Source organism: Ptychodera flava, chromosome 22 (assembly GCF_041260155.1).
Source record: "Ptychodera flava strain L36383 chromosome 22, AS_Pfla_20210202, whole genome shotgun sequence".
NCBI classification, from domain to species: domain Eukaryota; kingdom Metazoa; phylum Hemichordata; class Enteropneusta; family Ptychoderidae; genus Ptychodera; species Ptychodera flava.
In genome coordinates, this window is record NC_091949.1 from 21,932,490 (window position 1) to 21,958,385 (window position 25,896).

General features: G+C 39.2%; 1 protein-coding gene across 1 annotated transcript in view; it reads left to right on the top strand.

Moving 5' to 3' along the window:
* Positions 1-22,557, top strand: part of LOC139122292 (protocadherin Fat 4-like) — a 34,749-nt gene extending 12,192 nt beyond the window's left edge. The window contains exons 14-37 of the mRNA XM_070687690.1: positions 1,121-1,264; positions 1,714-1,816; positions 2,367-3,035; positions 3,581-3,753; positions 4,105-4,291; positions 5,143-5,351; positions 6,464-6,670; positions 7,389-7,493; positions 7,891-8,005; positions 8,882-9,168; positions 9,818-9,967; positions 10,705-10,823; positions 11,185-11,309; positions 11,562-11,696; positions 12,543-12,697; positions 13,198-13,395; positions 14,805-14,893; positions 16,064-16,147; positions 16,493-16,561; positions 17,111-17,344; positions 17,878-17,934; positions 18,291-18,335; positions 18,667-18,772; positions 19,335-22,557. Coding sequence (XP_070543791.1) covers positions 1,121-1,264; positions 1,714-1,816; positions 2,367-3,035; positions 3,581-3,753; positions 4,105-4,291; positions 5,143-5,351; positions 6,464-6,670; positions 7,389-7,493; positions 7,891-8,005; positions 8,882-9,168; positions 9,818-9,967; positions 10,705-10,823; positions 11,185-11,309; positions 11,562-11,696; positions 12,543-12,697; positions 13,198-13,395; positions 14,805-14,893; positions 16,064-16,147; positions 16,493-16,561; positions 17,111-17,344; positions 17,878-17,934; positions 18,291-18,335; positions 18,667-18,772; positions 19,335-20,618 — 5,049 coding nt within the window. The 3' untranslated portion in view covers positions 20,619-22,557. The remainder of the gene's footprint in view (positions 1-1,120; positions 1,265-1,713; positions 1,817-2,366; positions 3,036-3,580; positions 3,754-4,104; positions 4,292-5,142; positions 5,352-6,463; positions 6,671-7,388; positions 7,494-7,890; positions 8,006-8,881; positions 9,169-9,817; positions 9,968-10,704; positions 10,824-11,184; positions 11,310-11,561; positions 11,697-12,542; positions 12,698-13,197; positions 13,396-14,804; positions 14,894-16,063; positions 16,148-16,492; positions 16,562-17,110; positions 17,345-17,877; positions 17,935-18,290; positions 18,336-18,666; positions 18,773-19,334) is intronic.
* The last annotated feature ends 3,339 nt before the right edge of the window (positions 22,558-25,896 follow it).

Sequence of the window (25,896 nt, forward strand, 5' to 3'; positions counted from 1 at the left end):
ATTTAAAATTCTCTTTGATTTCTAAGACACTGTTGCCTAGTAACAATGGCGGAAAAGGAGGAGGTACCTTACCAAAAAATAGCCTCATTTCTTTACATTTTATTGGATTTAGTTTCATATTATTTACTGAAGCCCACTGGTCAATGTGTGATAATGTTGTCTGCATCTGCGAATTAGTAGGAGTACTGGAATGAACACACTCTGACACCGTGGTGTCATCCATGAATATAAAGTTTGATCCCCCAATACAATCAGGAATGTCATTAATCATGAGCATAAATAGAATTGGGCCCAATTTTGTTCCCTGTGGAACACCTGCACGTATTGTTTGCCAGGAAGAAAAGCTACCACAATCTTCACCCTTTGAGATCTATTATACAAGAAATGTGCTGTCCATTTAATTATGTTACTATTTATACCGAATTTTGATAATTTGTGAAGAAGTATGTTGTGGTCAATCTTATCAAAGGCTTTACTGAAATCAAGGTAACAAATTCTAACCATATTTCTTTGACAAAATAATGTATTACTTTTAGTGCCATTATGATAAAGTATGGAAATCAGGACTGAACGTCGCATATTGACAGTACTCTTTCGCAGTCGTCCAAGGGCGTAACCCCCGTTGAAATGTTTTGTCCCGATCAGCAAGGTGGTAAAATAAACTTTTAATCTTTCGAACTGACAATATGGCGTCTTTGCCCAGTGTGCATGCAGTTACCACTGCGCAAGCCTAAAGCATATTCGACTGACATTTAAATTCAAATGTTGTTCTCTGTACAAAACCATCTCACCAGCGCAGAATGGAACAAAGGCAATGATTATCCAGGCAAACTTAGGTATCTGGGCAGTTATTTCTGTAGTTTCACCCTTTGGCCATAAGCTTTTCAATACGTATTTGTCATAGAATACAATGAGACAAAAATGCTCTGTCATAGGATTGCCCTCGCTTTTCTGCAATGTGGTATGACGCAATTTGGACTGTTCAAAATTATCTCTATCACCTTCACACGTTGCAGAGGGGTTAAATTTGATTTCTAGGGGATATTGACCGTCAGTGTTCCCGCGTGACATGTTTGCAAAGATATGGACTCCAGCTTAAGACCCATCGCTCTCATTGCAGGCTGAAGATATGGGTTTGGAAATGACACTCAATTCGTCTGTAGTTGTGGACATCACGTTGCTCGACGTCAATGACAACCCACCGTCTTTTGATGACACTTTTTACCAAGGCGAACTGTCCGAGAATGATCCGCCTGGCACGTCAGTGAGTAAAGATCTTGTATATGGGGCTCCATTGTTTATTATGAAGTAGCCACGCTATGACCACCTTCTTCTCTAAGGCTTCACTCGCAGCAGAAATTGACTAACGTCGTTTGGAAGATTGGCTACGTGTCCATTTATACATATTTCAACATAATTTTCTTCTGCATCGTCGTTTGTGTATTACTCAATGAAAATAAGTTTCTATGTCTGTCCTATCCCTACGGATGCCTCTTAACTTTATTTTCCAGAATACGAAGGACAACAACTGCATTTATATATATTTTGCCGATACCGAGTTAAACGTTTCTTGTGAAGTCAAAGTGACGAAGCTAAACTAATGATTCTTTGTGTAAACTTAGATGTACTTGCGATAGTCTTTTTCGTACTACATGAACCTCAAATCAACTGTTGTATGTCAAATGAAATTGTACTTGACGTTTGCCTTCTCAGATCACGACACTGTCGGCCGAGGATCCAGATATTGGCATCAACGCTGTCGTTCTCTACAAAGTCAACAACAATGGCGATTGCGATGACTGTTTTTACGTTGAGGGTCAGTATCTTTTGTATGTGGCACGATGACATCGCGAACGTGTGATTGCAATGTGTCGTAATCCCAAATGCTGCTACTACCATAATATATATATACATATATATATATATATATATATATATATATATATATATATATATATATATATATTTGTGTTCATAGCTAAAATGTTTCTTGTTCATTTGTCACTTGTATGTAGAAAGGAATTATATATATATATACACACACACACACACACACACACACACACACATACACACATACACACATATATATATATATATATATATATATATATATATATATATATATATATATATATATATATATATATATATATATATATATATACTTTCTGTGCCCAAGTTCAGAGGTTGCCATAAAGCCATTGTGGTGATAACCGGGAGGGCACATTGTATACATTTTGTATATATATATTTATATATATATATATATATATATATATATATATATATATATATATATATATATATATATATATATATTATATATATATATATATATAATGTTTTTGTTCACTTGTATGTAGAATACAGCGGGGTCTTACGAAACACAAAGGTTCTTGAGGACATGACAGGGTCCTATGATGTTGAAGTTGAAGCGTACAACCTGAACGACATCAGCCTCAATGACAAAACTGTTGTTAACACGACGGTAACCGTGGCTCCAACGGTGATAGCTACGTCCCCTCTGCTGGCAACAACTCTGTTCAGCGGGACATCTCCTGCAACTCCAATCTCTGAGACTGGAAGTACGCCCGCAACTGATCTCCCACCCGTGAGTGAAATCACTCCCTTCATCGGCACCGTAACTGATGGCACCCCTGGTGGGCCAGGAACGAGCGTGCAGCCTGAAACTGGAAGTCCACCGACTGGTACCCAACCTGTGAGTGGAACCCGGTCTGAGACAGGTAGCCCACCGACTGGTGGCCAGCCTGGGACGGGCAGCCCAGCCACGGGTGTCTCACCTGTAAGTCCTGTAACGCCAGGTGTACCCACTCACACCCCCATTGCTACTTTAACGCCAACCTCTTTCACCACACCACCTGTAGATAGACTGCTCTTTGAATACAATGAATACAAAGAGACAATCGTGTATAACCACACCGTCGGTAGCGAAGTCGTCACGGTGACAGCAACTTACAATGGCGAGGAATTAGAAGACACTTTCTATGAAATAATTAAAGAAGAATACACAGGTCAGTGCTCAATATCTTTCAAATGATTATTGCCATTGAAAAAATTACATCGGCTCTAAGTGCGATACTTTACATATTGTATAGCTCAGAATGGATTAACAAACAGCACTTAACATCATGGATCGATTTTTCGAAGTGGAGAAGATTACTGTTGATGTACTAAATTTTGAACTATCTTGTGTTGCATTAGGATGACCCGCATGAACGCATTAAGCTTATTGCTCATTATGGGTAGAAAATAAGTATTTTTGTCTTCCATGTCTGTCTTAATAAAATTGAACTGCGCCATCCGGTAGTTTGCGACATGCACTATACATGCCACGCGAGGTCATTTCATGTCTTCTTTGAAAAGAGTGCCTTTTTGTGATTCTAATCATTTTATCATGCGGATAAGCAATCGAAATATCGATAGAACTGATCGCCAGTTTGGCATTGAGAAACCTGAGGCTTGATAAAGAGGGTTTTGATAAGTCAAATATCCATGACTATCAACTGTTGCTTGCGCATTGTTATCAAATTTTGGCTTCCTGGTGACTTTTTTTTAGAAAACATGAACGCCACTTCAGTGGAGACGGACCACTTTAAAGTTGATAATAACACTGGTAATATCACATTGAGTAAGGCATTGGACGAGAACCTTATTGGCTTGTACACACTGTCAGTGGATGCCTACAACGAGACCAATCCAACAGATCCCCTTCAACATGATAGCACAACGGTGAGGCACCATTCCTCTTCCAAATGAAACATAATTATTGTCATGATACTGAAGAAAATATCTACACTACATCTGAATAGATTCAATTGATGATTACCATCATGATTGAGATTGTATGAGATCTCGCTTGGCAATAATGTGTAAGCGGGTTACATTTATACCAAGGTCATAGATCTCACAACTTGTGTGCAAAATCGTGTTTTCGTAGTGCATTTCAATCTATTTTGTGATGTATACTGTAAAGATATTAAAATTCTGATGTTGTTTTTCAGATAGGTCAGTTCAGTTTTCGCTGTAAAAAATATCTCCCAGTTTTGGCATCACAACACTTTTTCTCTTCCAATAATCCAGGTGTTGATAAGAGTAGTAGGCTTTGACAACGAAGCACCGTATTTCGACCCGAAGTCTTACCAAGGGTCTGTCACTGACATCGATCCTGAGGGAACTCTTATCGTGACGGTGACTGCGTTCGATCCAGACTACCCGACCTATGGAACTGGAGAAATCACGTACGAAATTGCAGATACATGGGCTCTAGGTAATGAAAATTGATATGATAATAAATTGTATATGCGACTACGTATACGTACATATGCACGAATAAACTTAGAATCCATCTATATATGCGTATAGATAACTTTCCATCAGAGTTTTCTACAGTCTACCAGTGAGAATGCCATATACTCATTATAAGAAATTTTCAAATACTATGGTTGATATTGTGGAAGGCAAGAACAGTAGATTCGGCAAGAAATAATTGGGAAATAGATTCAAAGGCTTTGATTACATGTGAGTTTACAGAGATGTCGCTGTCGTTTGCTGTCAGTCGAGACTGCAGTTGAGTGAAATTTGCTGACCGATTAATTTGATGAATACATCTCGCAAATTAAACTCGGCACGGCTTGCTTACTCTCGTAATTTATTTGAATGGTAGTGCGTTCACAACAATCAATTTTCTGTGAACTGTTTTCTGTTCATTGATCGCAAAAATTTTCGACCTCTCTGAGTGTTATGAAGCAGTTATATATATGACTTGCTAGTGTACGAATGTTTGAAATTAAACCAGCTTTCCAATGTCTATCTCAACGTTAATTAAAATCACATTGCCCACCTTATTCCGTGCACTCGAGTTCTGGTTGGGATAAGTGCACCAGACTTAAGAATGTTCCCGTGTGGCCTCCCTCAGTAATCTCACGATAGTCAAATTCTTGTAGAGCGTGGGTTTGATTTGAACGTGTGCCTTTTTATCTGACAAACTCATGATACTGCCATTTACCATTTACTTGAAAATTGGGGGGGTTAGTCACTTTACTATCGAAGAGAAATTGTCAGGGTTACGAATTGTAACGTAATATAATTTTCAATGATTCCCTCTTTTTCCATTTTCAGGTTACTTTGAAATAGGAGAGACAAGTGGCGAAATTACCAGAGGAAGCATACCCTTTTGCGGTCTGCAAGATGTGGTCACTTTTGATGTCCGCGCCGTTGATGGCGGTATACCACCTCTCTATGACACTGCCAATGTAACTGTGGACATTGAGTACATCGAGAACATCCACGCACCATCCGTTGAATCGGATGAAACTGACATCCCAGAGGTAATGGTATCAACACTAAGGGAAGAATGCGCCTCGAGACTCTATAAAATTGGACTCTGAAATCTTTAAATAGTTTACTGGCTTGTTCTTTTTCACTCCTCTGGGCGCTCGTGCAGCACATGAAGGTTCACCTCCTTGTCTTGAAAACAATATCGAAAATCGAAAATTTAGTTTCCCCCTTGAGAATTAAGATAGGAACTAACATAACCATTTTATTTCAAATGTCGATAAATTTTAGCTGGCTCGTTTCTGGCTCGTTTATACCAAACTTTACACGTTTACCGTTGATTTTTATCCATAATTTTGAAAGAGAATGAAAGGACTGTAAAGTTTCTTTTAAAAAAGGATGGGAACGAGATTCTCTCAGTTTTGGGGCACGTACTACCTTACCACTCTAATGAGTTTTAGACCGACTATCAAAGCTTGCTGACATTGTTAATTCTACAGATACCATTATTTGTACTCGTTGTTGTAGACTTAAGGAGTACACGTCATCATGAGTTGAGCATATGCGATGTCACAATATTTATTTTGCAAAGTGGGTGAAAAATGTCTACATTCCATTTTATAGCTTCGAAATGTAATTTGATTATTGCTCTGTTTCATCCAGCCATGCCCAAGAAATAGCTTCATTCGGTTTAAATGACTGATCGAGACAGAGCGAGTGAATGGAACTTGGCCTTTTCCCTGTTTTCGGAGTCAAAACCGCCTTTACGGTTTCAGTAGCTGATTTGTCAAGTTTAAGATGATTTGGTCAAGTTTAAGCTGGCCAACTTGAATTATTTCGACCAAGTCAAATTGCCATCATATTGGTCCCGAAATACCGTCCAATCGTTCAACGGGAACAGTACCCTGTGGTGCCCCTGTACTTGAATATGTAATTCCTGATGACACAGAACCCAATCTTACATACGGTGCCCTTTTAGGGATTTAATAAAGTTTTATCATATCTTATCTTATCTTATCTTATCATGCTGACTCTGAATAGAAGTCACTGATCATGTAAAAAAGTTTGTAGTCGAAAAAAATATGTATCATTTTACCAGTCGACCCATATGCAAGAAAAACGTTTATGCATTTGCCATTGATTTTCACACTTCTCTCGATCTCAGAACATACAAATAGGTACCCTGGTGATCAAGGTTGTAGCTACCGACGACGATGACGGAGACGCCGGAGAGATCGACAGATACGGTATAAAATATGAAGGAGGAAATACAAAGGACGGTGAAAACAAATTTACTATCAACGTGAACACTGGAGAAATCCATACGTCTGATGACTTTGACTACGATGAGAAAGAGGAACGATACTATCAGGTAGGGTCATTTTTTGTCCTAGAAGTCTATAAAGCTGAACGGGAAAAGATAAAGCGTGATAAAAAGTCTGTATCAATTTGAAGATTTGAACTTACAACGGCATGGGAAATATCCCTTGTCGTAACTATGCATTGGAAACATCCCTTGTGGTGACTATGAACCGCCCCCTTCCAATGCATAATTCTGGTAATGTCTGATGGCACAAGACCGCTAATTTACGTTTGAGTTCGTTACATCGTTCGGGTGAAAAATACTGCCAACTTCTTTGTTTGTAGGAGCCCAGGTAAACTGAGGTTTTAAAGGTTAGACCCTGGGTTTATGGTGTTTCAGTAAAAGCAGCATTCAAAAATCACATCAGCTTGGCCGACCTGGGTATTCTATAATTGAGCCGTAATTATAATCTGTTGAGTTATGAGACCTACCTCAAGAGTAGAAATGGACTTTCAGTTTCGCAAAATCACCACTGGGGCGCTATTTTGGTCGGCAGCTTAAGATTTCCGAGGACTTGCATGCGCACACGAAATTTTGACCAGTATACAAAAAACTGACCCTCATCATACACAAGTCAATGGCATTTGGGTCGCGGAATGTTCTAAAGTAGGGAAATTTAGCTCAATGCTGCCATGGTCGTCAATGGGAAATGAATTACTGGTCGACATTTTAACTTTTACATTAAAATTTCAACCGTGAAATATGACATCTCTGTTGTATGTTCCAGATCATTGTTTATGCGGTGGATAAAGGCGTTCCAGAGAAAACAGGCTATGGTACGATAGAGGTGTACATAACGGACGTCAATGATAACCTACCTGAGTTTGTATCTGTAAGCATTTACTTCTAATAAATGCAGCCCTCTTTTGATAACATGATCTCTCTCTCTCTCTCTCTCTCTCTCTCTCTCTCTCTCTCTCTCTCTATATATATAATTTCACTTTGGATCATTCAGCTAGTACATGAATAATTCCTAGTCAACACACAGTAAAATGGAAAATCATTTGTTTTTCAATGTGGTACATAAGGGTGTTTCATAACGGTGTGTCAGTGTCATGTCAGTGTCTGCTGACATTGTCTTGGCTGATCTTCTCGTCCACTTCTGAATGATGACATTTTACATTTTGTAAGTCGTTTGTCTATACGTTGTTGTGCAAAAAAACGCCATACAAACTGCATTAGAACAGCAGATGCAATCAACAGGGTTTTACTTTCATCTTCTTGTACAGGTAGAAGATACTTTTTCCGTTAAAGAAGCACAGAATGCTGGTGAGTTTGTTGGGAAAGTACACGCTACGGACATTGACAGCGGAGTAAATGCGTTAATTACGTACACTATAGAAGGTAAATTTTGTCACTGACCTTCCGTCTTTGATGATACTTTGCGCATTTTTGGCATGACAGTGATGTAATTTTGTACGGATGGTTTTCTAGTCTTTCAGGTGACGAACGCAGAAGCTATTCGTTGGCGCTCTTTGAGATCCCAGGTGGAGATTTTTTAACACAGGAGCCTCTGCTTCATTCTTGAGTGCCTGCGTCGAATCTACCGCGCGAACGTTTGCGATTTACTGCATGCGTGATGAAGCAAGATATGATGACATTCGCTTGTGCAAAATGTATTTGAGAATATTGTTTAAGGTAGTTGGCGCCTCGAAAAAGGAAGACTTAATAAACTTTTGCTCAAACTTTTCTCAAGCAAACTTTCGGCCATTCTCTTTCAACATCAAAAATAAAAATCAGGGTTACCGACTTACCATGCAAATATTGGTACCGGGAAAACAAATGGCCAAATATTTACCCATATTGGAAATTCCCGCCACCCATGTGTTATCTCAATGAGGGAAAATAAAATTCGCGATTTTCGCAAAACTGTGCAAATGAAAACTTTATTTACCCCAGAAGCTTCAAAGTGAGCCACCATGCACGAGTGGTAGACCAAAATAATTTGAGAGTCCGAAATTCTGTCACCGAGACGCTTTCTACCTTAAAGGTATACAGTCACCTGTAATCTAAATATGCCCATATATGGTCAAAGGGGCGTTCCTTTGTATTCAAAATGCCCATGTGAGGGCGCTGTTTTTAAAAAGCGGCCACCCGCTTGAAATCTGTGATTGGTTAGAATTTCTCTTTCCATGGTAACTGTGGCAAAATTGGAACAGGTGACAGTATACCTTTAACAGTACACGTAATTCAATATTCCGTTTTGTCATGTTTGTGCAGATGGTGATGATGCTGGGCATTTCAACATTAACAATGAAACCGGTCGGATTTATACAAGTACTGTGCTGGAGTATATGGAGAACCCCTACCAGTTGACTTTGGGAGCCGCTAATATCTATGCAGAGATGAACAGTGACTTGAAGCAAATGAAGAATGTAGTTGTGCATGTTGTGGACATCAACAATAATGCCCCTGAGTTTACAAATGCCCCGTATGAAGAAAATATTCGAATGGATGTTGATATTGGTTACTCCGTTCTTACCGTACAAGCCAGCGATGACGACGTGGTAAGCCTCACCGTTTGTCGTATATTACTTATAATATTAACGGAAAACTCCGTGGGTGATTAACCTTGAAAAGATTAATCTGCCATGAGTGAAAAAACGATGTTATTTGCTAAACAAACTCCTATGGTCCAGGATTGCGTGTGAACATCTCTGTGCATAATATTATCTCCAACTCAGCGGAATACTTATTTTGTCACTCCGAAGTCTCATTTTCATCGGCTGGTTTCGGTTCAATGAGCACATATCTTCTGTTTGCATAAGCTGGACACAATAGTGGGATGACTAATGATGTACTACTATTGGAATAGGCAGCCTTTCAACCTTAAACCAGGAAAATTAAATGTGCACAAAAACATTCAAGGGACAGATTCTGTTGCGCAGAGCGCGTGTTGTGGTAACGTGCGCAGGAACGACAAACGATACAACGACGAAAACGACGGAATAGTTACGGAATGTGGTATCTCGTTCTTCACAGCATGTAAAGCAAATAGTAAAAAAAACCAAATTATTACCAATTTGAAATTGTGTAAGGAGTCTCGTTCTTTACAACATGTTAAGCGAATAGTAAAAAAAAACCCCAAACATTACCAATTTGAAATTTTGATTTTTTCAATAACAAATGTAATTTATTCCCCCTTTCAACTTAAAGGGTTATAATGGTGATGTTGCATATGCACTCGACGTCTGCGATGATGATGGATGCAGTACAGAAGCACTGATGTACTTTGCGATTGATAGAACCACAGGTGTGTTAACGGTTGCTGCGCAGTTCACACCACAAGAGGGCATTGCTATCCAGGTGAGTCACTGAGATTTTGATGTTTTAGCGTGGTATGGAATAGTTTTCACAATGTATTATTGTTTTCAAGGTATACTGTCATCTGTTTCAATTTTGCCATAGTTACCATGGAAAGAGAAAATCTAACCAATCACAGATTTTAAGCGGGTGGCCACTTTTTAAAAACAGAGTCCTCACATGGGCATTTTGAATACCAAGGAACGCCCCTTTGACCATATATTGGCATATTTAGATCACAGGTGACTGTATTCCTTTAAAATCAGAGTCAACAGAATGCAACAAGTTTAGCGTATCGTTCTGTACCGCTTATCCCCGTAGTTTCACTGTCAACCATTGGCTGCTCTGCTGCCCTCTGTCGTTTCGTTTTTATAGTACTCACTGTCCTGAGAAAGTTAGAATCTAGTGAAACAGAACGGATCGATCATTTCCCATAGAAACTAAAAATCATTGCGTACTACCCATCTATGCCTATGTTGCCCTTAAACAATATTTCTAAGATCTCCACTATCGCTCGAGACAGTACTAGGACCCTGTCGTTTGTTCGAAACAGCCTAAATTCCTCGTTTCGTAGAAAGTCCCTGGCAAATGAAGACCATGTTTTGTCACATAAATTTCATCATACAGGAAAAGAAAATGAAGATGAAGGAGCCTAGTAATTTCTGAATTACCTCAGAGTCCTACTTCCAAACAATATTAATCATATGTCAACCGCTGTCTCGTTTCCTGTTGCATTTCAGAATTATCAGTTCAAAGTCATAGCCTTTGACAATGGCTCCCCGAGGTTAGAAAGTGACTCTATTATCAAGATCACCGTACAAGATCAAGATTTCGACCAGCCGATATTCAAAGATCAATAGTAAGAAAACTTTTTTCTTATGTCAACACCAGCGATTGTTGGGTGCCATAGCGATGGCAGAGAGCCCGGTACAAGGGGCCATGGACACACTGCGAAAGAATATTTGTTTTCTAGAATTCTACGGAGGTGAAACAAAACGTAGCTTGGCGACAGACATATATCGTTTTTAGAGATTGAACATGGACGACACTGCACTACGCTTGACATGCGCGAGTCGATAATGAGCAAGGACATGTAAGCTTGCCCCTAATCACGTGATCTTCATGAACTCCCAGGCTATAAAAACAATGCCATTATGCTCTCCTTGCTCTCAGACAAATATTAAACTTGATATGTGACGCGTTTTCTGCACTTATTACAGTGATAGTGTTGAAATGCTTGAAGAACAGAATCCGCGAGACACGTGCGGGTTGTTACCCGGTGTCGATTACGACGATTTTGGCCAGGTTTCCTACTTTTTCACCGGTGGTGACTGCGACTACGTAGGTATGTACTGTCTCGTCACTGTTTTTAGGAGTTTGTTGCACTGTTCCCAAATGTTAATGGTAGAGACACAGCAAGCAGTTTACAATTACGTAGCTGTTCCACAATGAGCATCATTCGAGTACCTTGATGTTGGTTTAGGTCGGATCAGCACAATAAGACAACGCCAAGTTCCTGCAAGACTGCCGGTCGTATATGTCTGTTATCTAAAAAAACGATCGATAAAGTATCGCTTTCAACATGTCATCTTTTTAGATCGTTTTGAACTGGTAAAGCGTGCTGACAGTTATGAAATATGCAACGCAAAAATACTGGACAGAGAAGAGATCAGCAGCTACAGATTTATCATAACCGCTTTCGCCAACAGAGCAGAAGTACCACCCTGTGAAGGTAAATCTAGGGAAAAATAGAAGTTGTCTTTTGTGTTTCCCGAATTGCTTTGCGTTTTGCTCGCTAACTGCCATGCACATTCGAAGCCCGTGTTCCAGAGTTTCAAATCTTTGTCAATCTGACGGCTTAGCATTTTAAAGATCCCTTCTGCATCATCACCCTGCCCTAAATACACGTTATTAAAACCAATGGGCCTATGGACGTCATTGAAAAGCATTGGGAGGTACCGCAATCTGGGGAGAAACCGGCTGCAGAGGCACTACACTTGTGAACATTCTTATGTGAGCTATCTCATGTGTGAAAATCGAGATTCTCGCCTGCAGAATAATCGCAATCAGCCTTTATAAAAATAATATCATGACTCATCGCTCGTCACCGGAGGATAATCAGCTTATAAAGTCTTCGTCAGTCATACGCTATCTTAATCATTAACTTTCAGCGCTAATGATCTTGTCAATTTGCCACGATCTTATCAATTTGCTGATTTTTTTCCCGCAGATCATTTCAGCTGCTTTTCTTCTGCCAAATCACTTGACGCTGCCATCACATCATGCTGGTTGCCACCGCTTCTGACCTGATCATGACATTGAAGTGTATAACAGAGGTACATCATATTATATGACAGGTTTGATTTCTGAGCATAGAGAGCGCCCGCGAGCGACGGACCTGTCAGTCCAGATTATCTGTTGGCTGTCATTTCTTCAGCTCTTTTCAGGATCATATCGACCTTCCCTCCATTACAAATAAGCCAATGTTAAATTTGCGCAACCGTATCCACGGTACCGTTACTTTTCGAAAGTAAGTTTTCTGTTCTAACTGACGACTTTATACCACGTCCTTATCCAGGAACGAGCGACTTCACTGGGCTCTCATCAAACCAACTCGGACTTCTCGTCAACATCTCTGACCTCAACGAACATCCTTACTTTGACGACCAAATATTTTATTTCAAGGGCATTGACGATACAACTCCGTTTGGCGTATCGGTCTTCCAAGTCTCGGTAAGATCAGCTATTCCTATCAAACTGAAGAAATCGATGATTAATATTGATCTGTTCTAGAGGAAACACTGGGAAGACACACAAGAAAAAGAGAAATTCTTCACCAGAAATGTATACTAACGAGCTTGGCCTGCTCTTACAGAAAGAGGGCACCCTAGTGTACGGCACAGGGATGTTTTGTTTGATATTCAGGCCACAATTTATCTATATTATTTGGATTTGGGTGACTTTGTAGAGGTGTTTTATTACGGAGCAACACGATGAAACGACTTTCTTTCTTTACAGATAATTTTAAAAGCTATAATATAAAGCCACAGGACTGAGTAATTACAAATTTAAAATAGCCTGTCATGTGAAACTTGAACTTCAACTTGTCGCTAATTGCTTTCCCAAGCAGTGGCTTCACCTCTTGGGAAACACAGTATTGTTTATAAAATCGTAAAGGCGGATTTGAATTGCTCTCTCCAACAACATTGATCGTTGTCGCTTGTTTCTTGTAGGCCATAGACAACGACGAGGGCGACAACGCTGTCTTGTGTTACACTGACGACGGCGAGCATTTCGACGTCAGGTGTAATTCTGGCGATATCTACACGATTAAACCAAACTACGTGGGCAAGGCAAGGTCAGCGGACATCTTCAATGTGACGGCGACGGACGGTGGCGTTGAGCCCCTTTCGAATTCGACCGAAGTCAAGGTAAGTATTTTCGCTGAATGGCTTCACGTATCTTGACATTATTTTTAACCCCAGTTGCGCCCAGAGGTTGCGTATTTCCTCAAAAAGCACTTCAGAGCCGTTCCATGCTTATGGAGAATTCGTGTTAAAATTCTCAGAAAAGGAGTCACATAGAGTTGCCGGTATAGTACTGATGACCGTAAGGTCAACACGGTGCCTTCTTTTAAGTTCATACTACGTCAGTAATCTAGTAACGTAGGATGGAAGTTGTAATGAAACAAGAGCAATGACAATTGCCTATTTTCAGGACCCCTAAATGGCCTATCTTACAGCCCATTGTGTTTTGTCGCCTTTGATCCGACTGTTTATTCTGCAACAGTTAACAGTACCTGAAATGCAATTGATATTAATTTCCCCGAATATGATCGACATTTGAAATTATGAAAAAAACCTTTTGCCATGTCTGACTTCAAGGTTGTTTGCCAGAGTAAGTTGACATTTCAATGTAAGATGCCCCATCATGCACTTTCACACTTGCAATGGGGGTCTTCCTCAATGAAACTTTTCAAAGGCTTGTTTCTGATAGCTACTCTATTCAAAGACAAGAAAGTGACCTTTTTAATCGAACAATTCTCTAGTGGTTAATAAGCTCAGAACCCCCGTAAATTATAAATTTTCTGAAAGCCTAGGTAAAGGGGAACATTTTATTAACCGCAGTGTCACCATTGTTTACATAACTGTCACGTGACAGGTAATTTGCATAGCCTTTCAAAAATCGGTTTTCCCAATGATTTGTCTAATTCTAATCTGAGATATTTTGTTTAATACAAAATATCTGACTCAAACTTGCTGGAATGCAAGCTGTCGCAACGCTCTTCCAAACTGTGTCTAAGATTTTTTATATCTTAAATTTTACGGAGCACAATTTTAAAGAAACGAACTAGGCTTAAATTCACCGCTCCGGAAGTTTTGTTGGCATAAAAATTGTTCAAGAAGGTTTAAAAAAAATTCTGAGACATTTTTTGGAAGATCCTTAGCACAGCTTGCACTCACACAAATTTCAGCCATATAACTCAAAGCATTGAAACGAAACATAAGAGAAAACCGATTTTTGAAAGGTTGTGCAAATTACCTATCACGTGATAGTTATGCAAACAATGGTGACAGTATGGCAACCAAAATATTTCCTTATATCTAGGCTTTCCGAAAATGTATAATTTACGGGGGTTCTGAGCTAATTAACCACCTGAGAATTGTTAACTTAAAAAGGTCAATATCTTGTCTTGGAACCTTAAGTAGGTTGAGCTTTAGGCCTGATCAGGTACAAATGCCTGAACAAAATTGAACAATTTCGTCCTTGTTTTCCATTACCTTTCTAAACCCGCCATCAACTTTGATCTGTGTTAATGTGAAACACCGTCTATTTTCAGATGTACATACTTGCAGTTGAAGATTACTGTATTTTGGAATCTCGACTACCTCGTACAGAAATCGCTTCGAATCTTGATCAGATTCTAGGGTAAGTGTTTCTTAATCTCGTCCAACGCACCGCTGTGTTGCTATCAGAAGTCATTTGACCATGTTAGTATATTTATTTGACACATTCTACTACCAGCAGACAAATCACCATATTAATACCTGCACCAGTGCTTTCATGGGACTTAATTTGCATTTTTTATACGGGAAAATATAGACCCAGTTTCCAAATCAATGCATTAACATTTCCATGTGATGAAAATGTGTATGATCTATCCTTGCAGACCATCAGTTGTTGTTTACGTGTTGTCTTCTTTGTGATGCGATTCAGGTGGCGAAGATTCTTTTGGCAGTAGCTGTAACATTTGATGATTGTACACTACTTCTATCTTTACATCAATAGCAAGTGCTTGTTTTCCTTTACAAATGCTGTTGCAAAACACCTGTACTGTACTATTTGGACTGCTAACGCAGTGTCTAAATGTACTGTTCCTGTTTTACATTTGAATTCTAGTCCGGACCAGTATTCGCCTATCAACAAATAACAATGTAGATACCACAACACAGGCTGAGTTGGCAAACTGCATACTGTTTATCTCAACAACGAGAGTAGTAAAAGAAACTGAGTATAAGAAATGTGTGAAAAAATAATCGGAAAATACAGCTCCTGGCCCTTAATCAACATTTTGACTGCCATACAGAAATGATGTCTCTTATGAAGACTTTGATATGATAATTTCGATAATAAACAGCTGGATATATCTAGAAGATCTAGAAATAATATACAAAGATCGAATTTCCTCTTTCATGGATGTTTTCTGTACAAAGCCTATAAGTGAAACAAGCTATGTATGGAAATATTCTCTTACCGTATGCATGTGCACTGTAAATACGTTTTCCAACATCAAATGGCCAATCGCGAGACCCCACCCACTATGACATTGTGAAATTCGAGGTTTATTTCGGTTCATGTTGGCACGTTACACGACGCTCCCTCCATGATTGATCTTGGCCAACTTTTCTCCAAGGACTGTAACGCTTACAGTAATATTTCAGCAAACAAGGTGAACGGCATGGACAACCCTGCCATACCACTGCCCCATAACAACGCAAGGAGGCTTGGGTCACGTGGATGGCCATTTGGTATGCACAAACTTCAAACGAGAGCTAGGGTGCAAAAATTAAATTTCTCGTCACATTGTTTTGTTTTCAGTGAACTGGGTATGCTACACGACTACATATTCATGTTTGACTCCACCTTGGTGAATGACAGTCAATCGAACAATCTTGAAGCGATGTAAGTACGCATGTATGGTAAATCGTGTACAAGTTTGAATTTTAATTAATTTTTTAATTCGTTTTAACCATCGTCTAACAGGCGAACGCCCGATTACAGGATGAGATACCCGCCTTGCTCAATTGCACAACACCGCCGCGCTAGAGTTTCAAAATCACCACCCTCAACAGGTCCAAGTACCCCCTCCCTTTAATATCACTGAGGCCAAATATTTTCTTACGGGTGTTAAGGTGCCAATACTGACTTGATGACTTCAAGACACAGACAATCCAGAACTGTAACCGATTGGTTAGTTCGTCGTTCAAAAATTTACTGTTTTATTTTTCCTCATGGAAACTTTCACAGGACTGACATGTGGTTCTACGTAACAGACATAAGTGCTTACGAAGTCATAGAATGTGAGGAATTTTTAAGGTAAAGTGATTCAACAGCTTTACGTGATATTAAAGCTGCGATTTTTACTCCATATAGGATTTTGTGTGTGTTTGCCTCCAGCCATTGTTATGCTTTCAGTTCTCTACACAATGAGAATTGTGATTCCGATAAAATTATTACGAGAAATGAGGGGTGCCGTTAGGACCTAATATTGATGAGGTTTTTGACAGTTTGCCTGCTAAAGTCAACAAATATTCGAGAAAAACGTAATTCAGCAATATTTAATTACTTTTGGACCATGATGTAACGAGAACTTGCTGAGCCATAACTGAAATCAACACGTGACGCGATTTGAATAATGAACGTTTACTTACCATAAGAACTACTTTAGGTCTTCAACGCTACTTCTTTTCAAGCTACACCAGTGGGAGTTTGATCATTTTTGTCACTATTTTAATTAAATTTCCAATTACTGTTAACAATCATTTGATGAAAAAAAAACTTGAACTTGTAATGGATCGCATCCAAGCGAGATATATGTACTCCCTATGACCCTATTGTCATCAACTCATATACTATACTTTGTAGCGACCATTCTAATCTACCTGCGACGAAAGGTATCGGCGCACAGCAATTTGACACAACGCCAGAGAAGTTCGTAGACGATTGGGAAGTAGTGGATCTAGTTCCTATATCATACAGAGCCCACGTGTACAAGAGAGCATCTTCAACTCCCGCCTACGCTATTTATCTTCTCGTTTTGGCGATCGTTATTTTTATTGTCGCCCTCATCCTGGTCATCTACCTTATGGTCGAAGACAAGTGAGTACATGATATACTTAACGTGCACATGTGTGTGAAGATCTATCTATCTATCTATCTATCTATCTATCTATCTATCTATCTATCTAGATAGATAGATCAGTGTTTTATGTGTGTGGATATATATATATATATATATATATATATATATATATATATATATATATATATATATATATATATATATCTCGAAGTATACAGATGTCCTCGTGGGAAATTACAGTGTTCGATGCGGAAAGCAGAGCGTTATAAATAATAACAATAATAACACAAATTACTTCATGTACAAAGTAATAATATCTGTTACTTAAGTTTCATGCATCCTGTAATCTTCAGACTTAAATGAAAGGATTCTTAGCCTTACACTCTCATTTATATGTTTGGGACGTACCATTCTATTTGTAGGTGGTGTTAAAATTTGATAAAAATATTTGTTTTGGTGGCGACCTATTTACACTTAAAGTACATCTACGAGTCATCGTCTTGTGCTTGTCGCTGTAACTGAGTGCATACTTTTGCTATTCTCTCATTAGGGTTAGCCAAAAGAAACTCCTAGAGCAGAAAGAGTTCTTGGAAAGAATGGCAAGCTTGTAAGTATATTTGGTACAACATTTAATGTGCAAAAGTTTGATAGTGTTAAAAAGCTACATCAATCATAGTCTTACTTTTCATCAGAGTGATTGTCTCTGAACAAAGGTATTACATTGGCTTTCATTATTCATCCAGTGTATGTATGTATGTATGTATGTATGTATGTATGTATGTATGTATGTATGTATGTATGTATGTATGTATGTATGTATGTATGTATGTATGTATGTATGTCTATTCATGCATGATTTGTGTGTATTACTTTGTGTTTATGTATGCATTTACTTACGTTCATAGGTAAGTCAATGCTTATTTACACATATTAATGTCTAAATTGTATTTTTTTCTACTTTAGTAGGAAACAACCAGTGCGATTCGCCGAATCAACTGGCGAAACAAGGTAAGCTAAATAACTAATAAGTGCAGTGAATTTATATATTGCCGATTTCGTTAGTACAGTTTAGTAATCTTTTTGGACGCGAATGTTTCGGGCTTACTAATTTTCCGCAAAAAAGTTTCATATATATATATATATATATATATATATATATATATATATATATATATATATATATATATATATTATATATATATATATATCATATTTCATTTACTCAGTTTTTGTTAAGCGTTCATACAAAATCTTTAGGATTCTCGGCCATCACAAATTTTACAATTTTATAATTGCTTCGATGAACATTCTCAACTTGTCATTGTTTCTCTTTGTTCAGCGATGATAGAACTGTTCTGGATGTTGGAACTGATATGGACGACGAACCCCTCCTGAGAACCCCGAATGTTAAGTACATACCCCGAACAGTTGTCTATGAGGAACAGGTAAATTAACTTTATGACCCACGCCGTAAAGTATCAAGTATCCGCCTTTGCGAGTATTTGTTTTCCGGACCTCGTGGAAATTAACTAACAAACTATGAAGTACCAATTCTGTCAGGTTCCTCTCCCTGAAAGTTAGAAGTGCCACCGATATCATTGAACTGTCGGTACTAATGTAGGCCTACAATCAGTATCCACACTTTTTATGGTTGTTTACAAACTGACCCTAATCTCCACTTGATTCCAAATGTGCCGTCCATCATCAATTTTCTAACATTTTTACACCTTTCATTACATATGTCGTTACTACTAAGGTCACTAACATTAAACTTTGATCATCAGCAACCGTACTGTAGTTAGCCCGTGAGTGCCCATCCGGAGAAGCTCCCGCGACGATACCGAAACACGGTTCTAAAACGAGAACATGAACAATAGGGACAGAAATTGAGACGCCGCATACGGCAGGTATAGGTGAAGAAGAATGAAAACTAGTTATGTGAAAGACGCTTGAGTCTTGGCTATACTTGGCTTAACTAACCGGATATGCATATCAATCTTTTGACAGGAACTTTCCATGGACGTGTTTCAAGAACCTTCAGAACATGGGGACGACTGGTCTTACGGTGACACGCTCAACGCTCTGGAAGAAATCCAACCTGTTGCCATCGACAATCCAGGTTTCATGGACGACTATGGCCAGTACATCAAGCTTGAGCCAGATGAAGTCACCACCGAGGATACGCAGGGTCGTCACCATGACCTGAACCCCGCCCCGAACCCTGTTGCGGTTTTGAGTGAACCTCAGCCGGAGAGCGAGCAACCGTTGCGGTCGACTGCAGGAGATACCCCAGTATCAGCTGCTGCTGAGGACCACAAAAATGAGGACAGCAAACCGTCGCGCATTTTACCAAACCAGTATAATCCACTGGTTCCACTTCCTCCTCTTCCTCCACCGCCACAGACCAAGGAACCAAGCGTAACATCCGAAAACGAGTCTGAAGATAAATCTGAACCCACACCTGAGAAGGACGAGCCTCCATTCCCACCTCCACCTCCTCTTGTGTATAGCCCGCAAACCCAGGACGAGGTCGCAGAGCCAGAAGCTGATATTCCACAACCGCCCGTACAAGCTAGCGAGACACCATCTTTCGAGAAATATCATCAGCCTACCACGACCTCGCACCCGCCTCCACTACCACCTATTCCACCCCCTCCACCGCCAGTAATACGACAAGATGATGTTACCTCCCTCCAATCCGAACGTAGCGACACCCCCTCTTCCGTGGTCGTCAGGGATACCGATCTAGTCATTATCTCCACACTGGATGACGCCGTGCCTGGCGAGGGAGGGCACCGGCCCATCTGGCCCATCATGACCGACGACTTCCCTCCGCCACCTTCACAAGACGATGCGACATCTCTCCAATCTGGACAGAGCGACACCCCTTCTTCTGTGATCGTCAGGGATACCGATCAAGTCGTCTTCTCCACACTGGATGAACTGTCGGATGCAGACTCGGAGGAAGCGTCATCTACGGTCAAAGCTTTCACGAACCCAATGTATGGAAGGATGTTCGACAATAACGACGACGGAGGCGAAGGGGAGGAAATAGAAATGAATGGTTTCACCAACGGCGACCAGTTCGACGCAGCAGGTGACAACTTATACAACGACGATGGCGAAGATGGTGGCGCCAGCAGGCCGACTCGGAAGAGGATGGATGACACCGTTTGTGCAGAGGATGAAATCTTGGAGAAACGTCGTGTTGTTACCTTCAATGACGAGGTCGAGGAACACTACGATGAACGCTTCCCTGACGAACCCGAAGACGTGTTCACAACGTTTTAGTGCCTTTGAAATATTATGAATTATCATATCATATCATCATATGTAAATTTTCATCGATGATTTTCAATTCGCCGACGTTGTATTTTCAATACCTCAAGGATATTCTCGAGGTATTTTAAAGGTATTCATGCTGAATCAAACCTACTTTTTACAAATCCTTGAAGCAGTACACAACTTACAGGCGCATCTTACAGATGATATTCCACAACCGCCAGTTCAAGCTGGCAAGACACCATCTTTCGAGAAATATCATCGACCTACCACCCGCCTCCACTACCACCTATCTCACCCCCTCCACCACCAGTAATACTACAAGATGATGTTATCTCCCTCCTCTGAAATTCAACGCACTTATATAGGATAAGAGATTGTGTTGTTCGCTTTGCTTTCAATTATTATGCTTTGAGTGGTACTACTATAGTAACCATGGTAACCACGGTTACACCATATGAACTGTGTATCCATTGGATGCTCAATTATCGTGCAGGTTCTGTTTTGACATGTTCAATGTTCAAATACATTTTCTGATTTTTACGTTCCAACACTCAATTTCACCAATTTATAGTGTTTTGGGAATGTTCAAATCATCGGCGTGGTCGGATTTTAGGACTTCTGACTTTCATTGATTTGCACTGGGCGTGAAGCGTGAAACAACGATTTTTTTTCGTGTTTCACTTATGCAAGGGTCCTTACTGTGTGTAAATATATATGAATATCTAAAAGCATATCAAACTCTACCTCAATTTCAAGAAGAAATACGAACCAAGTCATGCAGTTAAATTTCTATCGGCAGCAATATTTCAATTACGATTGAAATTATGGAGGCCAAGGAGTTAGTAAAACGTCCAAACTTGCCATTCGCAGACCTTTTAATCCTTATATACTATATGAATGAGTAAAGAAGAAAGTCATAGAGATCATCAAGTAGTCCGATATTTGCTAAGTAACAAAAATTGAGGTCGCCAACCCAATCTCAATCTGTGCATTGTCCTTTTGCGTGCGTATCAACAATGACTAATCAAACGCTTACAGTACAGAAGTGTGGCTCACCTGCAAAAGCAAAACTCCGAATAATGTTAGTTGCGAACAAGATACTCTATAAGCCCAGTTGCCATAACAATTATAGTGCTTGCCACAGATGTTACGTTTTGTCTTTTGTTGCAGTAGGCCTATCTGGGCGCTACGAAAGGACGTAAATTATCATATGTATAAAAACATGATCCAATTTATGATCGCATGTATGTACTGGTATACTCGAAATCGAAATATACACGTTTCTTTAATATTCAGAAAGCGTGGCATATTGTAACCAGGACTTGTTTAAAGATCGATGTTTTTGGAGAGACACTCCTATGAAATCAACAAGGGAGAGGCACTATAAATAATTAGAAATACGTATAATATCTCAGTTAATCATAGGTAGAAGATATATATATATATATCTACTGGTGTGAACGAAGCCTGCTAACGCGATTGAAAGCACTTTCTTTGTACGTACTGATGATCTCAATGAAGAAGCATGAGTATTCAGAACACTTTTCTTAATTTTCTATCCGCCGACGTTTTTATACTGTAACAAAATGAGAATTACTGTACGATCATTTACCTGCAAACATATTCCATAGAATATAAGGTTCTCAACTTTGTGCCAGTATTGTATTATCCACAGTGGTTTCAATAAAAAAAATCGGTTCTTGTTCGATCCCGATAATCACAAGCATTTACAAAAAACTGTTTTATCCTTTTTCATTGTCCACAAGCCCGTGAATAGATTTCTTGTTTTGGAGGGCCGTTGACATGCTCCAGCCGGCTTGAGTGCTCGGAATTCGTCGCTTTGTCATGCCATTTACCGTTGCTATTGAATCTCGTAATTGGTTGAAACTTGAATCTAATCATTAGGAATCCCTTTAATTTTTGTAATAAAAGTTATATCAGTTAATGTTGGGGTGTTGTCTATTTCTTTCCACTTGTGACAATATCAATGGAAGGCTTTGCATCAGTTTGACCCAGTGGATAAAATGTAACACTGAAATACCACTACGATCCCTATCGTAATTATCGGTCAAATTTGAACCTGCAACCAAAATAAAAATACATAAGCGCTCCTGTAGAAAGCCTCGAGTATACACAGCAGGTCGGTCAGACGCATTATCATAGTATATTCTTGGGCCTGTTGTAGCCAAAGAAGCCGACAAAGTTTGTAAACCCCAGCCTTTTGAATGTTGTAGTGAAAGAAGACGACAAATTTTGTAAACCCATCAAGTTCCTATTATGGTGAAAAATCATAAAAAGGGCCGCAGTTATTGAAACAGTATACTGAAGATAATGGTGCACAGTAAAAAAATAATTTGGCTGTAGCGCAGATATCAAGATAGTTTAAGAAGACATTTTTTCATACATTTGAATTTGATATCCTTCGCTTACACATTCTTCGGGTCCCAATTTCACGAAATATAGCCAGAGACTCTCATAACTTTCTGAGGATTTAAAAATATTAGGGTGATATATTATTCTTTTCGTTGACACAATCGTGACAATCTTCTGTCGGGCTGATGCTAATTCGTTCACTTTAACATGACCCGCCCTGTCAATGGAGTTAACCACGAAATTGTTTTGGACCTTGTACAGTTCCACATGAACATGGATGGACAGTTAATAGCGAAAAGACAAGGGTAATAAATCGATAGGCCTATACATTGCAAAGTGGTCCATTTGAGTATATGTTGATATAGTATAGAAGAACCTCTTGACAACACACACTGTCACACAGATTCGGATTTGAAAAATATGCTTCTCTCAGCCCAATGGTCATTTTCTGTCGTAGATTTTGACACACATATGTAGACCAAAGGCTACCCTTCCCATATTCGCATATTCATCATAAGATGTATGAACTTTTTTTGCGTACAAATACCTCAGAAACACTGTGAAATTCGGTAGATAGTGAGGGCAAACTTCTTTGCTTCATTCTTATATCTTTCGTTTAGCGAAGTCTAAGAACTTTAATGCCCCTTTTGGAGGGAAGGTTTGCCATTAATCACACCCTACAGTACACTACACTTAACCTCTAGGGTCAATTGGATGTTTTAGGTATCATATCGGTTATGCATTTAATTATCTATACAGATAATTTATAGTTTATGAAATCCCTAGTTATTCTCCGGTGCACTATCACAAGATAGATCAAACACATAGGCAGCATGAAGTTGATAAAATAATACATATAACTGATATAAGAATGGATACAACGTCGATATAAGAGATATTACCTGTGATATGTACACAGTTTAGCGCTGAAAATTAACTTTTATAAAGCTCTGGTAGTGATCACCCATTTTGGCCCCCTAAGTGGGCCTATGTCATAGGTTGGCGTGTGTTAGTCTGTATGTGTGTCTGTAACATGTCTGTGTACGTGCATGTGTGTGTGTGTGTGTGTGTGTTATGGATTTATGTCGTCGATATCTCTCAAACTTGTTCATCAAATGTCACGTAAAAGGTACACCAAATCTTTAGGATGGAAACTAGATCTGATTAGGTTTTGGGGATGTTGGTTGCATAGTTCCAGATATTAATTTTTTAAGTAATATTTTGACTTATTTTTGCTCATTTACATAGCAAGGGAGGATGCACTAAATTATGAGGAGTGGGGCACTGAGGACTTTGAAATAGTTATTACTGTGACTAGGGTTTTTAGTTCGTGTGTTCATTCGAATGATCTTTTGTGCTACTGATGTTTTAAATTCTCTGTGTATATCTCTCTTTGTGTTTGTCTGTCTGTCTATTTGTCTGCCTGTCTAAGGATTATGACAAAAAAATGACACTGTTCGTTTGTGTATGCAACTAACTTTCCTCATCACAGATATATATCTGGATTGACCTGACCAAAGTTGACAAAATTTGTTAAAAAAAGTGAAAATACTACGATATAACATTAGTCTAAGTGGTTTTCATTTTTGCATTACTAATAAATAATTATCGTATTTAAGAGACTTTCCAACTAAGGAATATATGTCAGTATAGTCTTGACCAAAGTTGACAAAATGCCATGTACATTGCACTACTAAAGTGGTGAAATACATGTCTTCTACATGCAATATTTTCGATATAAACATAAGGTATGAAGTTACTGATCCAATAACAAAGATGCCACCTATTTAATATATTGTTACGTGCAGAGAAAACGAACAAAAGGGTGAACTCAGCAGTTTACGTGTAAAACGAAATTTATTACAAAAATAAAACTAATTGCTGAGTCAGGGACAGAATACAAGCTTTAAATGTGTACAGACTACTTATCTCAGCTTGGACGGCAAAGCTCCAGTCTCAGAGCTGTAACAGTCAGTCCGATGAATGAACAGTCCTTTGGCTTGCAGACTTGAAGTTGCACAAAGTCCACAGTATAAATCCAGCGTTGGCAGTGAAGGTCTTGAAAAGTCTTGAAAATTAATACTGCTGGAGTTTCCAATGACTTGAAGTAACACGCAAGAGACACGATCCCAAATGTCTGACTGAAGCTGTGCACGTCCCTATTTATACCCATGTTGTTACATTAGACGTATACCATTTAGGACATAAATTTGTGTCCTAAACCCCAGCGTCGCTCACGTTGATTGGTAGGTCTTATGTCCCTATGTCCCATCTGCGTTCATTCACTGGCTGCCTTTATGTCCTCAAGTCTCATTAATATTTACTGTTCCGAATGCAACTCATTCATTGGCCGCCAATGTTCTTGTCCTCGCCTCACTATCGAGTGTTCCTTGTCTCGTTCTGCCATGTGCTCATTACTGTAACGCATCCGCGAGCCCAGCCAATCATTACCAGACTGGTAGAGCGTAGGTGCAACGTTTGTGAAGACAAATTTGTCTTTGCACCTGCGCTGCACTTAATCTCATTGTCAGGAAGCTCCGGCATCAAAGTTGTCTGCATTCCCCTGACACGTGGACATGTGACACGTAGCAATATTGGTCTTATTAGATGTAAATATTTCTGTCAGTAAAAGTATGCTGCTTCTTACCAAATGAACAACTTTGGAGTTACACTCTTCAGCTAAAAATCATTTATACAACAAAATGCTTGCCATCGGATTGTTTATTAAAGCTCCATTAGCTGTCCCATTTAGCTTTTCTCAGTATTGTTCTCCGTTTTGACTTCAGTTTCTGGTGTTAATCCCTGGGCTATGATGAAATAAATACCAAATGCATACCTTGTCGATGCAGTCTAAATGGATATAATCAGGCGTTATTGTTGAATACTGTATTCAAGTCCGGACTATAGTTCA